This window comes from Felis catus, chromosome B2 (genome assembly GCF_018350175.1).
Source record: "Felis catus isolate Fca126 chromosome B2, F.catus_Fca126_mat1.0, whole genome shotgun sequence".
NCBI lineage: Eukaryota > Metazoa > Chordata > Mammalia > Carnivora > Felidae > Felis > Felis catus.
The window spans coordinates 78,322,109-78,339,848 of record NC_058372.1 but is presented as its reverse complement, the minus strand read 5'-3'; the positions used below and the strand labels follow the sequence as shown (position 1 = coordinate 78,339,848).

General features: G+C 36.3%; 1 protein-coding gene across 4 annotated transcripts in view; it reads right to left on the bottom strand.

The window, feature by feature from the left end:
* Positions 1 to 17,740, bottom strand: part of ORC3 (origin recognition complex subunit 3) — a 61,988-nt gene that overhangs the window by 16,082 nt on the left and 28,166 nt on the right. For all 4 annotated transcript variants that reach the window (XM_006931885.4, XM_003986358.5, XM_006931884.4 and 1 more), the window contains 2 exons: positions 8,748 to 8,864; positions 7,544 to 7,623 (listed from right to left, as the gene is read on the bottom strand). In XM_006931885.4, coding sequence (XP_006931947.1) covers positions 7,544 to 7,623; positions 8,748 to 8,864 — 197 coding nt within the window. The remainder of the gene's footprint in view (positions 1 to 7,543; positions 7,624 to 8,747; positions 8,865 to 17,740) is intronic.

Here is a 17,740-nt window from a genome sequence, read left to right as displayed (position 1 = left end):
GATTTAGGAACAGGGAAGTCACCAATGACCTTCTTCAAAGTAGTTTTAATAGAGAGCAAAAACCAAATCAGGTAAGACAGAATGAAAGGAGAGGAACTAGAGACAGTGAGACAGTGCTTTTGAACTCAGGGAGATCCCATTTAGCATTCAGCTTTAAAAGAAATGGCATAAAACTGAAAAGAAAATATCAGAATTATAAAGTATGAAAGCCACCACACGAGATTAAAGAGAAAGGAAAAAACACATTAAGATAGGTCACATTAATGCCAAAAAAGAGCTAATTATCTTTAACCAACTTAAGGCTTATGATACTTAATGTGTTAAAAGCTTTATAGGTTGTTATAAAAGAAATGTTTCCTTAACTAAGACAGAAAGAGAATCATTTGGCAATCATTAAAAACAACCATCCTGCAGGGCAATGTAGTGTTCTGCTTCATCGTGCAGAAAGCCAATAATTCCTGGCTAAGTACTGATTATATAAAGGTCTGATTGAGAACAGGCTATAAGGAGAAACTGGTCAATCCATGGCTAATGCAAAAATCCTCTAAATAATGAGTTCTCAAGTTTTAAACAGACATTATCATAAATTAGCTTTTAAAAATACTCAAAAATTCAAACCTGCATATATGTCAATGAAAACTAGAAGAAAATAAAAAAGCTTACAAAAAACTATATTCACAGAGATTATCTACTTCAAAGACAACACAACAAAGCAATCATATATGGTAACAAGTGAAACAGAAACCAAAAATATGCATAATTCTTCCCATACCTTGATATTTTATGTTAGATGCCACTTCCTTTGTGAAACTGCTCGATCTGCTCAATGGAGGTTAGCACTCTAGACCTCCTCACCTGTCATACATCACAGACTTATTCCCCTGTATTGTAATTGCCTACCTGTCCACCTTCATCTCTCACTTAGCCAAAATTCAGTGTAGATAAGAACTAGGGTTATCTTTGTAATCAGATCGGTGGCTCCACATATCAAGCATCAAAAAAAAAAAAAACCCCAACATTTTTTGAAAGGATGAACAAGGCAATGGCCCTGCACTGACAGTTTCATGACCTCAGGTCTTAGTAAACAATAGTTTCTTTATTTACAAATTGGTTCATGTAGGGGAGCACTTGGAAGTTACAGTGCCTTTTGTGGAACACCATGCTCTTTTCTGTGTCAAAATGGGTAAATTAAATTATATCATATAGTTAGAAACAACTTGAGTAAACTAAAATACATATATATTTTAAAGATGTATTATATACTTCAATATTTTTATATATCATCTATATTTTATATATTTATACTTCTTTTTCAAAAGAAAAACAGTTGTCAAACTAAGATTAGCTATTTCTGAATGTTTAACAGTTTTAACATTTCTTAGCTACCAGCTCGTTTTCTAACAAAAAATAGCAGGCACTAAAAGTTTGGTGAAGAAAAAATGAAATACAAATTCAGATCTTTTCTGTCCACTAAGATGAAAAAACAAACAAACAAACAAACAAACAAACACTATTCACTATTAGCAGTAGAATATCTTGTTCCAGTTTGGGAACCAATCTGAGATTGCCTCAAGCCATCCAGCTTCTCCACCAATAAAGCCTTTTCTTTTCTTTCAATGGCTTCATTTTTTTTTCCTCAAAATTTTGTACCTTCTTTTTACTTCCCTTTATTCTCTAGAACAGTGTTTCTCAAAGTGTGGTCCCTTGGCCCATCTATCCAAATGCGGTGGAGTGTTTATTAAATGCAGATTCCTTCTGTCCACCACACCCCAGTTCTAAAGGATTCAGAATCATTGGGGAGAGGGCAAAAGTATACATGTTTAATACACCTCAGCTGATTGTTATGTACACTAAAGCCTGAAAATCATTACTTTAAAAACAGCAACTATCAACATCTTTTGCTATTGAATGAGCTTCAACAATTCAGCTCTTTGATTTCACCACAAGTGTACAGATGACTATGGAGGATCTGGCATGATGCAGATTCAGGACTGGCAATCCTTGTTCTAAGAAAGAAACTACATTTTAACTGTACAGTCTCATATACCTTCTGCACAGACAAATCTAGATCATCAAAAGCTAAATTATGCTATTTAGGAAGCATCACATGGACTGTGGAGCTGTGCTATTTTTCATTAACTAGATCTTTAAATCTCATCTAAAGTTGATCTGCAAATTCAGGAAACAATGTATTATTTAGATTCCAAATCTCTAGTCTCTTTCAACTAACCTAAAGTGATCAAATGTTAATATTATTACTTGGGTCATGTTTTTTTTAACTCAGTGAAAGCTGAGCTGACCTATTAATATATTACTGTTTAACTCAAAAGCCTTACTCAGAAATTAGAATAATTTCTTTCAGCCTAAATTCCTTTAGCTATCAATCAACTTCAATTTATAAATCTGTTTGTCCAGCAAACTCATAAGGTTATACTTTGGATAAGCAGACCAGACACTGTGGCTTCTTTCATTTATATGTCTATACTCTGCGCCAAGATGCCTAGTGTCAGGATGGGAAGGGGGTTTTGAGGCCACAGAAGCTTGTTTGGCTGGTTCGTTTTAACATTTGAGGTGTGCTCTGAACATGGACTGCTGGCCACAAACCCACAGAAATTACCTTTTATACTACCTCCCAAATAATTGGAATAGGGCTGAAAAACAGACTTAACTTTGAAGATTCAAATTTAAATTCCAGCTGTGTCAACTGCATAAAAGTCACTCAGTGTTTCCAGCTTTGGTTTCCTTATTTGGAAGAAAATGAGATAATCCTAGATAAGTAATTCTCAATTGATGGGGCAAGGGGCAGAATAAATTCCCCTAAGAAGACAGGCACACTTCTCATTACTCTCAATCCAAGAATCACTGCATAGCACTCCATGGCTACTGATGTGAAATCACAGTACTTTACAGGTCTAGCTGATCCATCATGTTCCTGTAAGTTAAAACTCTAAGGGTATTTTATCAATACCCTTAAAACCTTACTATTGAAGCAAGGTTTTTTGAATTTCAAAAGTCTGAAAAATGCTTGGTCAAGTGTTTGACTTCTAGATGGCTGTTTAGAAATTCTCTCTAATAGAAAGGTAAATTTTTCCTCTTTTTTTTTTTAATTTTTTTTTTCTTTTTCAACGTTTTATTTATTTTTGAGGCAGAGAGAGACAGAGCATGAACGGGGGAGGGGCAGAAAGAGAGGGAGACACAGAATCGGAAACAGGCTCCAGGCTCTGAGCCATCAGCCCAGAGCCTGACGTGGGGCTCGAACTCACAGACCGCGAGATCGTGACCTGGCTGAAGTCGGACGCTTAACCGACTGCGCCACCCAGGCGCCCCTTTCTCTTTTTTTTTTAAATTTTAAATTTTTCCTCTTAAGGTCTTTCAGAGCTGACCACAAGAAGCCCAGTGTACTCACGTAGCTCACTGCTGGGTTAGCACCATTTTTACTACTTCTGGTTCCCAAATGGTGTCTTAAGTTAAATATATCCTTATATAATAATACATGCTTGGTAAAAAATTAACCACCTCATATCCTGCATAGGGATGTGGTCTTCATGCTCCAAGAGTTGACTGAAAGAAGAAAGGCTATGGAAGACATGCAGAACCACTGCACTCATGTCAAATTATGGCCTTTTATAAAGGCATAACTGCATGCTCCCCACGTGTACATCAATGTCTGCTGCATACATTTTAAAAATAACTGTGATATACAATTCTGTAAGTCTTTTCCACTCATGAATATATGATATTTTCAACATTACAAATACCACGTAAATACACTTTAAAACTGAGATAATTAGCAAATGACATATTAGTTTCACGTGTACATGATTTGGTATGTGTATATACTGTGAAATGATCACCGTAAGAAGTCTAGTTAACATACACCACTGCACATAATTATAAATTTTCTTTCTTGTGATGAGAACTTTTAAGATTTACTCTATCAGGAACTTTCAAATATGCAATACTACATATCACCATACTATAAATTACATCCCCAGGGCTTCTTTATTTTATAACTGGAATTTGTACTCTTTGACCACCTTCAGTCATTTTGCCCACCCCCCCACCACTGGCAACTACCAATCTGTTCTCGGTATCTGAGTTCAGTGTTATAGAGGGACTTCCTAATTCTTATGGCTGAATAATATTCCACTGTGTGTGTATATGTGCATTTTTCTTTATCCATTCCTTGATTGATGGGCACTTGGCTTGTTTCCATGTCTTGTCTATTGTGAATAGCTGCAATAAACATGGGAACACTGGTATCTTGAGTTGGCATTTTCATTTCCTTCAGATAAACACCCAGAAATTGAATTGCTAGGTCAAATGGTAGTTCTATTTTTAATTTTTTGAAGAATCTCCATACTGTTTTCCATAACAACTGCACCAATTTATATCTCCACCAATAGGGCATAAGTATGCCTCACCACCACTTGTTATTTCTTGACTTTTTGATAAGAGCCTCCTAACAGGTGTGAGGACATATCTCATTAAGGTTTTGATTTGCATTTCTCTGATGACTAGTCATGTTAAGCATCTTTTCATGCACTTATTGGCCATCTGTATGTCTTCTTTGGGAAAATGTCTGTTTAGCTCCTCTGCCCATTGTTTAATCAATTGTTTGTTTTTTCTATTGAGTTGTAGGCGTTCTTTATATATTTTGGATATTAAACCCTTATCAGATGTATGATTTCCTAATATTTTCTCCCATTTAATAGGCTGCCTTTTCATTTTATTGATGGTTTCTCCTTTACTGTTTAGAAGTTTTTGGCTTGATGTAGTCCCACCTGTTTATTTTTGCTTTTGGTATCAAAGCCAAAATATCATTGCCAAGACCAATGTCAAGGAGGTTCACTTATGTTTTCTTCTACTTTTGTGGTTTCAAGTCTATTTTCAAATCTTTAATCCATTTTGAGTTGATTTTTGTGACTGGTGTTAAGAAAGTGGTCCAGTTTTCCCAGCACCATTTATTAAAGAGACTGTCCTTTCTCTATTATCTGTTCTTGCCTCCTCTGTCATAAATTGTCTATATATGTAAGAATTTATGTCTGGGCTCTCTATTCTGTTTCATTTATCTATGTGTCTTTTTTTATGTCAACACCATACTGTTTTGATTACTGATTTTAGCTTTGTAATATAGCTTGAAATCAAGAAGAACGATGCCTCCCACCTGTGTTCTTTCTCAAGATTATTTTAGCTATTCTTTTGTGGTTCCATACAAATATCAGGAATTAAATACTTTTCAATGATCACAAAATATTTCATCAAGTTGATTTATGATTATTTAAACATGTCAGTTTCCATATAAAAGGGATTTTTCAACAGAAATACTGTCTTTAAGGAACTTAACAAAAAAAGTCAAACTGGAAATGTTTCTAGACTATGTTTCTACAGTACCTCGGTTTTTTTTCCCAAGTGACATTCAGTGATCATTTTAATCTTATTTTCTCTCATGATGTGAATTGTTTGAAGACAGGTGATGGGAATATCTGGTTTCCTAAATTCAGATGATTCCTACTTAGAATGCCTAAACTGACAAGTGTCCTTGACTTCTTTTCCACATCTAATCTGCACAAAAGGAAAAGAAATCCATTCTGGACATTCCCAGATTCTTGGTAGTGCCCAGACTCTAACCTGTCTTTGCTGTACCTGACATATTTTATCCTTAATGCTTTTTATATTCCTATGTGTCTGACCTCAGTTTACCAAAATGACTGAAACTTCACTTTCTATTTATTGCTTCTGCTTTACTCAGATCCCCAAGCCCATACTTTAGATCTTAGCAAGAATAGTGGAAGGTACAACAGCTGTGAAATCAGATCTGGATTAGAATTCTGGTTCCATCAACAGCTAAGAGATTTCAGGCAAATTCTAATTCCTATATATGCTTCAGTATTCTGAGTTGTAAAGTGTGGATAATAGTATCTGCCACAAAGGTGTACTTGTGTATTAGACAGGAAAGTTTACTGAAAGTGCCTACCTAACACAGTGCCTGACACACTGCAAGCTTTTATAAACAGTGGTTACGACTGTCACCATTACTATTATTGCTCATGTTTCCTTAACCTAGTTTGGAATTGGCATTCTTGACCCTTGACTTGTACCTCAAGATTACCGATGCCAAAAAGATGTAGAAAGAAAAAAGCAAGCCCCTCTCTGACAAAGGAATCTATGAATTTAAGACTATTCAACTGGAAAAGGAAGACAATCACTAATCACAAAAATTAAAGAGGAAACTCAGCAAGAATCAACTAGGTGTTGAGGCAGGAATGTTGACTTGAATAGAAAGCAAATGAAGTCTCCGTTGACATATAGAAGTACACAGAAATCTCTTACTGGCATTTAAAAAACTGAAATAAAACAGAGCTTTTCAGTGGCAATCTAGTTTCCATGGGGAGTTATTTTTCCAGATAGCATAAAATTAGTTTCCTATCTTAAGCTGCACCTGCTAGATCACTGACATTTGTATTATTAAGTCTCTGGACCTAAAGTGCTTTCAATGTGAATTTTCCTCCTACTGTGCCCATCTGTTCTTTTCTTGTGGGCCCAGAGGAAGCCAAGACTTAATAAATATTCAATTCTCAGACTTCTTTATGATATTTTCATATAAGCATTTATATTCACTGAGGAAAATTATAAGCGTGCGTGCAGAAACTTAACTCACACTTGATTTTCCTTTCCTCATTTTCCAAGTGGTCATTATTTTTATGGAAGACTAAAAAGTCAACGTATGTATGAGTGAAGCCAAGAAAAACAAATGATTATAACTTTTAAAGGTAAATTTGTCAGGGTGGTAAGTGATCTCTGATATGTGACAACACCAAGATGTCTTATTTATATAATATTAGATAAATTTATGATCTCCCGTGCTAATGAGAGCAGGGCCAGCTCAGATGGGGGTAAGGCATCAAGGCTACTGCCTCATCGCTGGTCCTCAAGTTCAGCAGTGACCTCTTTCACAGGATACATTTCACCAAGTGATGCTGCAACTCCACCCATCCTGGTTGGGGCCATGGTGAGATCACGTTCCATGATTACTTTCCCTGCCATGCCATCAAGCTGGCAAGATTAAAATTATCCATACCTCAGCCCTCTTCAGGTAGTGTCAATATTTGACTAAATGCTCATTTTACTTTAAAAAGCACAAGTTCGGGACACCTGGGTAGTTCTGTCAGTTGAAGTACTGACTCTTCATTTCAGCTCAGGCATGATCCCAGGGTTGTGGGATCGAAACCCGTGTCAGGCTTCAGGCTGAGCAGTGAGCCTATTCGAGATTCTCTCTCTCCCTCTGCCCCTCTCCCCCACTCACAATCTCTCTCTAGGAAAAAAAAAAAAAAAAATCAAGTTCAAAAACAAGGTAAAACCAGCAAAGAAATGGATGGTTGCTACATTAAAACCACCACAAACCACAAACAAGTTCAAGGTATTTACAAATATTAGACACAGCATGGCTACTTAAAAACCCCTTGGCAGGCAACATTCTGGAGGAAAGGGTTATTTATTGACAGGCTTACATCAGACAAAACAGAAAAAAAACCAAAACTACCTCAGCAGCTGCAAAGCTGATGCATACTCCTCTGAATCCCATATGTTCTTTTCTAAACAAGTGCAGTACAGCTCTCTGATCTGTAAGTAAAAAGCACACTTGTAAGGAACCAAAAGTGATGTACTAAGTTACACACTGCTCATTTGACAAAATCATAAATGGTCAAGACAAAAAAATAAATATTATTAAAAACAATCATTTTCTTTAGAGGACAACAGACTGGGCATACATCACATAGGTCAGGCTATATAAGAATACCATTTACATAAAAGCAACATGAGACTACATTGGGACTGGCTGATAATACTGATCACACTGCAATAAGAAAATAATAAAATAAAAGCAATATGTGATTTTTAAAAAGAAAGCTTAATGGCAGAAATCCTTTCATAAACAAATCATTCCTATGTATTTAGATTTGTTCTCTAAACCTTTATTTATTTACTTATTAGAGAGAGAGAGAGAGAGAACATGAACATGGGGGAGAGGAGCGGCGGGGGGGAGAGAATTCCAAGCAGGCTCTACACTCAGCCTGGACCCCGACACCCCAACACGGGGCTCGATCCCACAACTCTGGGATCATGACCTGAGCCGAAATCAAGAGTGGGACGCTTAACCCACTGACCCACGTGGTACCCCTGTTCTCTAACCGGTACCCTGGTTCCCCTTTGAGGCAGGATGCAAATATTTAGCAATACAGAATTATTCCACTAACATCCACTCTCTAGCTGGTTCACAGGTTTAGAGTATAACACAAAGGCCAGTGGGGCATAATTTTGCAAGGGCAGAAATGCTGTTTCCCTTTTAGTTCTTGGTGGAATGCAAGGTTAACCATTAAGCATTCTCAAACAGATTCTTTTTGCTATTTTGATAAAGTGGGGGGATCAACTCTCTCAGTATACATGACAAAGAAGTGTGAAAGAAAAAGGTTAAAATGCCTTAGGACAAATACATTGGGGGGCGGGGGAGGAGGGGGGAAGCAACACCACTGGGATTCATGTGGTTGTTTCTAGCCGTGGCCATCAGAACAAAATATACTGCTTCAATTACCAGTAATGTGTACAGCTGGAATGGATTTAGATTGTGCACTCAGTGCCTGATTTGGATCCATTTCAAATTCTGATGCCTGAATGCTGCTGAAATCAAAGCAAGAAACTACTGATATTCCTACTGCAGACGTTCCAAATGAAGAAGTTCTGGTTACCTGTCGACCCAATGGGTACTTGGGAAGAGAAGAGGTGAACTGATGAAGACATCTCAAAACCAGGAAGTAATTTGTATGGTAAACATGTAAGTTTTCTAGTAATGATTGTATTTCCTCCTAAAAATCACAGAATACATTACAAATATGTAAGTCAGTAATTAAAAGAATAAAATAATAAAATCTACCTCACGAATATATATATATATACATACACACACACACACACACACACACACACACACACACATATATATATAATTCCTGGAAAACTGATGAGAAAAGATGCAGAATTACAAATTAATTTCCTTAATTTTGAGAATTAGTAACGCACACAAAATCTAGGATAAAGGCTGGGTATTTCTGATTTAGTATCAGGTCTGGTGATATTTTACACACACCAAAATTAGTCCTGTAGTTTCCTTCTATCTATAGCACTGCCATTATAACTTGGCTCCCCACAAGTGTGCAAAAAAGCACCCTGCTGGATGCCTGCTTGTGTCAGTCACCCAGTATGTGCCACAGCGAGGTAGGCCTACCACCCTCTACCTTGCTGGCATCAGAAGGGTGAGAAGATCACTACAGAGCCCAATACCAACATCATTAACAGTTGCTGAGGTTACACTTAAGGCCTATGCTTCTCTTAAAGTACAATTAGAACTGTGTTTCAAAGAAAGACTATAGAAGAAACACCACGGGTGATTCTGATAAATGCCTGCTTTTTGTTGAGAATTTCTAACACTGGTTTTATTCACTTTACTAATTAAAAAAAAAATGAAAAGAGAAATCTAAAGCTTTAGAATTTAGACTCCAACAAGTATAATATGGGAGATAGTGTCTTAAGAAACTTGTGGGATGACTAATCCCACAAATCAGTTTCAAAAGGGCTTTTTTGTGGGGGGGAATGGGAGGGGTATTATGTTTTCTAGAACCTTCTGAAACAGTTTAGAAATGATTTTAACACACTACATTCTATCAACATCCAAGTATTTTTCAGACCTCAAATACTTTTATAACTGCTTCATCCTGTAACATTCTCTTAAAAGGATTATGATCTGTGGCATGGTCTTCACATTTTTTTCTTCTCTGTAAGTCAAAAAAGGACTTTAACTGCCGGGCTGGGGTTTTTTTCCACCAGTAATATCTTGCAGATACCCATTATTTTTAGCAGTCAAGCCTGCAGAAAATAACACCTCAGATACGAATAAATTCAAGCAAACCTAACCTATAAAAAGCAACAAATCTGATATATTTTCCTAAACTCTAATGCACTTAGAAATCAATTCCTTCATCAGCAATCTATAGATTATTACCTGAAAGCACAGGGCAAATGAAAAAGCTTTCAGAATCAAAATGTTTTTCCTCCCAGTATTTGAGTTAGTTGGTAATTTCAAAAATCTAGGTCTCCTATCCTAACAAAGGGTACTTTAACCACCACTGGGAGAGTACATTCAGCTCTAATTTTACTATATGCTGTAACATGGAGAGTGCATAAAGCCACTAATTATTTGCCTTAATGTATGCCTGAAGAGCTTTTAAACAAAGAAAAGTATTCTGGAGGGAAAGGAATCTATTACTGATTAATAACCATACTTCATGCTTCTTGCACTACCTATTCCTTTTGCTTAGTGGAGTACATGCTTTTGTGCATGTACAAATAATGGGTGATGCAGAACTGAATTTACTCAGAGGGGGAGGAAACTGAAATACTTTACACCTTGTGGGCAATGTTGCACACTCGAGGGACTATGCCTTGGGTAGGGGTGGAAGGAGGATTATGCACATGCTCTTCTCCCAGATGATCTCAGTCCCTTCCTACCTCTGCGTGATTACATCCCTGTTCCCAGTGGAATTCTAGCATTTAAAACATGTTTTGTTTTGTTCACACAACACAGCATACTATTTCATCCAATGCCCAACTGAGGAAATGGAGTTCTGGTTCCAACACTGGAAGTAAAACTAGCTATGCTGGACTTCATGATAAATCTGCTATACCCTTCTAAGGGATTTTTAAGAGTTAAGTTATTCTGACCATCCCACACTTTTGCCTTATGTATTGACTCTGGAACTACTCTCTACATAAGATTCTATTGTTATTTACATCTGTGTTCTTATCAGCTGCAGCAGAAAACATCCAAATGATTAACTTTCTACATGATACTATTCTCTAAATCCTTTGTCTTACTGAGATTCCTATCTGCAAATGCTTCTCTCCAGGCCAATTCTTAATGCACTTTATGAACACCTTTTTATAGGTTTTGATGCTGAGAAAATTCTCCACTTAATGCTTACAGCAGCATCACACTATGCACATGTGAAAACAAAGCCTGTTCAAATAGTAATCTTGTTTTCCATTCGTTAAATTTTTCCTCTGGAATCACAGCCATACACTGGTCATGGCTGCCACTTTTATTTCATAACTGTGGTTAGGATGATTCTTTTTAACAGAGATACACTTTGCCTAGTAATATTCATTATTTCCCAAAGAGATATGCTTTCTTCTTTTCTTGACACATGAAGACCTCATGGTCTTTTCTGATCTTTGATATAAAGAGACGCAAACAAAGATATTTCTCTGATATCAAATACAAAAGAGCAGCCTCCTTGCTCCTCTTCAAACATCAAGACAGGCTCCAACCTCAGGTCCTTTCCACTTGCTGTCTCGCTGCTGTTTGGAATTCCCTTCTGTCAGATTCCTGCATGGCAAGCTCTGTAACTTCCTTTAGTCTTTATTCAAAATTCACCTTCTCAGTAAGGTCCTTATTTAAAATGTCAATCCAACTCCCCATGCACACCGAACTTCACATTCCGCTTTTTTCCTTCATTGTTTTTCCGTAGCAACACAGATATTTTACCTACTTCTTTTGATAGCATGTAAGCCCCATGAAGGCAGAGGTTTTTGTCAGTTTTGTTCATTCCTACATTCTCAGAACCTAGATTAACACCTGGCACACAGTGGACCCTCACAAACTTTGTTGAATGAAGAAGTGCATTAATGAACGGAGGCCAACATGCACTCAGTCTCCCTTCTAAATAAGGGCAACCACTCGTCTTGCTGGATGTGGCCCAGATTTACTAATTTTTCAACAAAAGATGGAAGTCTGAATTTGTAATGTAAAATGTCTCAATTTGTAAATGTTGACTCAGGGTAAAAAAAACAAAGAAACCACTCCGGACCTAAAAAGCCACATTTATATTAGGCTGTGGGTGGCCAGTAAATGTATAGTATACCCTTTTAAATCAGCCATCTCCAATCACATCAATCTTGTCTGTCATTCAGCCAAAATCATCCATGTATTCTTGTTTACTTACATGACAAGGCCCCTATTTTTACTGAGCTGGTTACTTTCTTTGGAAAGGAAACCAATACCTATGTAAAATTTAAATATATATAGGTGAAGAAAATATGATCAGACAGAATTATATTTGCCATGATGCTTAGTTTTTGCAATTCTCTTCTATTTTCCATAGCACTTATTACTTTTGTGTCCAGAATGTTATGTATGGGGTGAAGAGTGACACCAGGAAGATTTAAAGTAAGTTATGTAAAAATGGCTGTAAATTTTTATAATATGTTCCTTTCAATCAATTCACTGATAACAAAAGCTGGTGAAACAGACACTGGATTTTAGGAATAAGAGGTATCTGCTGTCCAAGAACACAGCATTTTCTTAGTTATCATCTTGCTAGAACGAAGCATGATTTTTCTCATTATGGAGAAATTTTGACCAACAGTGTTTGGTTCTCAGTGTCTCATCACATGACAGCCAGCTCCTGGAGTGCCAAAGCATGGCTTTCTCCCAGCACTAGTGTGGCCTGTGTGCTTCTCCTCTCATCTGCCTCAGCCTTTTGTTCTCTGTGTTCCCACTGGGCACTTCAGACCAGCAGCACTTGATGAAGGGTTTGCACTGAAGCTGCCCGTTCCTGCTGCACTATTGTGCTAAAGCCTCGCTTGTTTGATCACATGTAGTAGTTTGTTTCCAGTCATTTTCTTCCTTTCCTCTCTTTTCTTTTAATTATTTCTCCTAATAGATTTCCCCCCTCCTCCTGCCCTGTCTGTCAAAAGAAATAGAAAGAAGAGGTGGAGGTAAAGGTAGGTAAAAGGCAGGTTACCACCAAACTCATGAAGTAATTCTGTGCCTTTTGTTCACGAATCACCATGAAAAGCATACTAAATGGTGAAAAGAAATCTACCACTAACTTGCTCTGCGACCTTAGATATTTCACTTCCTCTCTCTTGGCTACATTTCTTCATTTGTAAAATGAGCATATTCAATCAGGTTATCTTTCTAATACTAACAAATTACAATTCTAACAAGTCCAAGACTTACTTCCTACTCTCAACCGATTTAAAATCTTGCTGGGTACAGAGGGAATAGAGACATAAAATATTAACAAGTCAGAATAAAAAACTTCACCTGTCACCCGCAAGAGATTGAATCTAAGTTGAAAGGGGTTGAAACCAAGCCAAATAGCTTTAAGGAAGATTTGAATAAAAATATATAAACAGATTTTCTTATGTGAAGTACATGGAATTAGTCATTTATTAAATATACTAAGTATAATGTAACTTCTTGACAAGACAGATCAACATGAACAGCCATTACCGGTAATAGAGACGGTGTGGTTGGTGTAGTCAGCACAGGATTAAAATGGGCCTAATCTTAGATATGGTGTTGAGACTTGCTTTTTTTACAAGGTATTTTGAAAATAAAGTGTGTATATGTGTGTGTGAATGTTTCCTTTTCTAATTTGAGCAGCAGCATGTAGTGCTCCATGACACCTGGCCAAAGCTACCTCATACCAAGTAGTTTTCTAAGCCTCCTACAAATTATCTTCACTGTTAACTTGCCACAGTATTTGGAAAGCTCACTTCTGATTTCTCAAACACTAATACAGAACCTTAGGCACCTTCTCATCACCCTATACTAATTCTTCAATGAAGCGTCACAGAAAATGTATGGGCTATGATGTCAGATCTGGGTATTAATGCCAGATGTACCATTTGCTAATTGTGACACTTTAGATAGGCAAAGTTATTTAATCATTTTGTGACTCTCCTCATCTATACAAAGGGATAAAAACATCTGTCGTATGTGGTGGCTGTGACTCAAAATGAGACAATGCATAAAAACTATCTACTAATTGGGAAAAGCTGTTAATATTCCATTCCTCCGAAACATTTGCTCATGGAAAGAAAAAGAATTTCTCACTATTCAAAAATTCCTTCCAGTATATTAAGGCCTAGTGTTTTTTATTATCAGATAATAATTATGCAAATACGAGGCAACAATCTTTTTCAAAGCTCTCCTTAATATTGGACTTGAAACAAAATTTCAGGGACAAGCAATAATAAAAATCATCTTTGCAATTATGAAGAATTTGAAAGTTCTATATAAGGCACTTTGACAGCTTCTCATGAAATAATGTTTCATGAATTAAAGGGTTAAGTTAAAAAAAACCAGAAACCTTGATTACTAAAGCAATGGTATGAGGCAAAACATGGTAAAAATATAAACAGTAACAGCTCTTGCTATTTCACCTAAAACCCACAGTAATAATTTACCTATCTCCAATTAAACAGATGTACTAAAATAAAATTTTAATGAGGAATCTAAATAAATTAACTAGTCAGCAAAAAAAAAAAAAAAAAAAAAATTACCAATCTGTTTAATGAACAAGTAAATAAAATCACAGCATTTTAGAGCCAAAAGAAACTTTAAAGATTATCTGGATAGGAGCGCCTGGGTGGCTCAGTTAGATAAGTGTCTGACTTCAGCTCAGCTCAGGTCATGATATTGCCATTCACGGGTTCAAGCCCTGTGTCAGGCTCTCTGCTGTCAGCATGGAGCCTGCTTTGGATCCTCTGTCCCCCTCCCTGTATGTCCCTCCCCTGCTCGATCTCTCTCTCAAAAATAAACAACATCAATAAAAAAGAAAAAAAATTATCTGGTTACACTTCTCTACCACAGGATTTGAAAGCTCTTGAGTCATCAGAAGTTTGCATTAATGGGAGCTTGTGCAGGCCTATTCTGCTTAAGCATAGGAAGACTAGATTGTTAACTGTCAGAGTGCACTTTTTGGCCTCTGTACTCTGCTGCACAATACATTCACAGGACAGACTACTCAGAAATGAAAGAATGCACATAATCTTTAATCTTTTATCAGCTCTATGTCATGCCTTAGCTTGAACTTCCCAGTGAAACTTCTACAAATGTATATGGTTTAGTCAGCTGAATTTTTAAATTTGAAAGTATACTTTCAAAAAACCCATGTAGTTTATGAAATACAAAGCTGACATATAGTTTTAAAGCTGTATCTGTGAAACTGAGGGTCCATAATTCTAAAGGAGTTGAAGGTTTTTTTAACATCTTGAGTCCAGTCTGGGGATGATTCATATAAATCCTTCATTTAAGTTAGAATTTAGATTAATTCTAAATTTAAGAGAACATGGCAAGGGAAACAATAAACATTTCCTTCTAGGCAACCAGTCCAGTTCAAGTGGTTCTCAAAAATGGTCTTCAGACCAAAGGCATCAGCATTACCAGGGACCTTGCTAGAAATGCAAATTCTCGGGACCCACATTTGAGCTACAAAAGCAGAAATTCTGGAGATGGAGGCCATTAATCAGTGTTTTAACAAGCCCTCCCCATGATTCTGATACATACTAAAGTTTAAGAACTACTGGGTTTAGTTAATCAGGGTAGGGAGCAAAGTAGATATTCAGGGACAAAAGAATCTAGATATAAAGAGTATAAATTTCTCTGGAGTATACTTTGAGGTCTATGTCTTCAAAATCTGAGTGTGATAAATTCTAACAGTACACTTGTCTACATAACTACATAATTTATACAACAATGTAATGCAAGAATATTACATTTAGTATGCATAATACAGAATATGTAATATATGAAACTACACATTCACATTGATCTTAATTTTTAATTATAGAGAAAAGTAATAACAATATTCATGATTCACATTTATAAAAGTTTTACTGTATATTTGTTCATAAATCACTCTCATTTGCTGAATGGACTTTGATTACCACTAACCGTATGAGGAAATCACACTAGGAATTATTGTCCCATTTTATAAATAAGGAAATTGAAGCTTAAATAGGGTGAGTGATTTTTCTAAGGTATACCTGGCTAACAAGTAGCTGGAGTTGAAATGCAAGTTGAAATTTGCTGAGGTCATAATCAGGATCTTCCCCTGTATCACGAAGTACCATACTTTTAATTATCATGTGGGGTTTTTTCCAATTTTTATCGTGGTAAAATACATATAAAAATTGATTATGTGTTTAAAAAAACCATAAAAGGAGAAAAAGAATAATAAATGCTTAAATAAATGAATAAAATATACAAAGATACTTTTACTCTAAACTACAAAAATCCACAGACATGTTGATTAATCTTTTTCATAGACCTTGTTTTTTTTTTTTTTTTTAGAGAGAGCACATGTGCAAGAAGAGCAAAGGGAGAGGGAGAGAATCTTAAGCAGGCTCCATGCTCAGCACAGAGCCCAATGTGGGGCCTGAACTCACAGCCCACCATGAATCATGACCCGAGTCGAAATCAGGAGTCAGACATTTGACCAACTGAGCCACCCGGGTGCCCCTCACAGACCTCTTTTGACCTTTGAATTTAGCAGGTGACCTGCACATAACTTTTTTAGGGTAAGGTACAAATCTTTGTGTACCTTCCTATTTCTCACTATGTAAGTCTCAAGAAAATAAGCCTTTAAATAACAAAATATGCAATCCTAAAATGAATACAGCAGATAATAACAAATGGGGCTGATAAGTGCAATAAGAACAAGAACAGATAAATAAACGCTTAGAAAATACATGAAATGTTACTGAGAAGCAGAGATAAATGTCAGACTATTTCTACAACAGATGAGCCTAGAGATTCTCTCCCTTTGTCATTTCAATGGTTAAAAGTACTCTTTAAAAATCTATTCCTGGCTTCTGAAAATATGCTCTAGCAGGAAATGCACTTGGCAACTAGCTGACTCAGCAGAGCTAATCCATCTAATCTTAAAACTCAGTAAACATGCACACATCCCTTTCCACTAGTTCTTAAAGTTCCCTCTACCAAAACAACCTGCATTAGGATGTGAAAACTTCTTATACTGCTCTAAAAAGGTTACAGAGATGATTAAAGTGATTATTAAACCCAGTCTAGAAGTGATTTTATATTATGGCCCAGTGTGGATTCTGCATTAGAAATAATGCCCAACAAAAAGCCACTGTCCACTGTTATACTGTATGTCAATTATATCTCAATTATAAAAAAGCCATTCTCTTTTTAGCATTTATGAATAGAAGGTAAATTAGTATTCAGAGCTATACAGAACACACGCCTTCTAGGAACTAACATTCTTTCACTCAAAATTTGAAAACAGTCTGGGCCAGCAAAACCTTTACATTAGTACTAGGGCTACTTCAATCTCATCTTAATTTTATTACAATTTTCTGACAACTTTTTCCTTAAAAAAGGTATGACAAGTAAAAACAAATGTGACACTATGCATTTCTAGTTGTCCATCATTAAGGGACTTACTATGTAAAATGAAGGTACATTCATCCCAAAAGTACTATACCACACGCAGTATTGATATGAAATGATTTTCAACATTAAGTGCAAAATAAAACAGGTGCAGAACAGCATATATAATATACTCATTTATATTCTGTAAAAGAAAGAAGGAAACTCCTAAAATACGTAAAATTCCTTGTATATGTGAAAAATCTTTCTAGGAAAACACATAAGAAACTAGTAACACTAACTGTATCTAGGAAAAGAAAGTAGGTAGTTGGAGGGTAAAGGTGTGAGGGAGTGTTTTCACTGTATATTATCTTCGCCTTTTGAATTATGTACCATGTCTGAGTATCATTTATTCAAGAAAGAACCAAAAAAATCTTCCTTCTGATATTCCCTGTGTTGTATTGTTCACTCAATTTTCTAAGCTCATTACTTCTTTCCTGG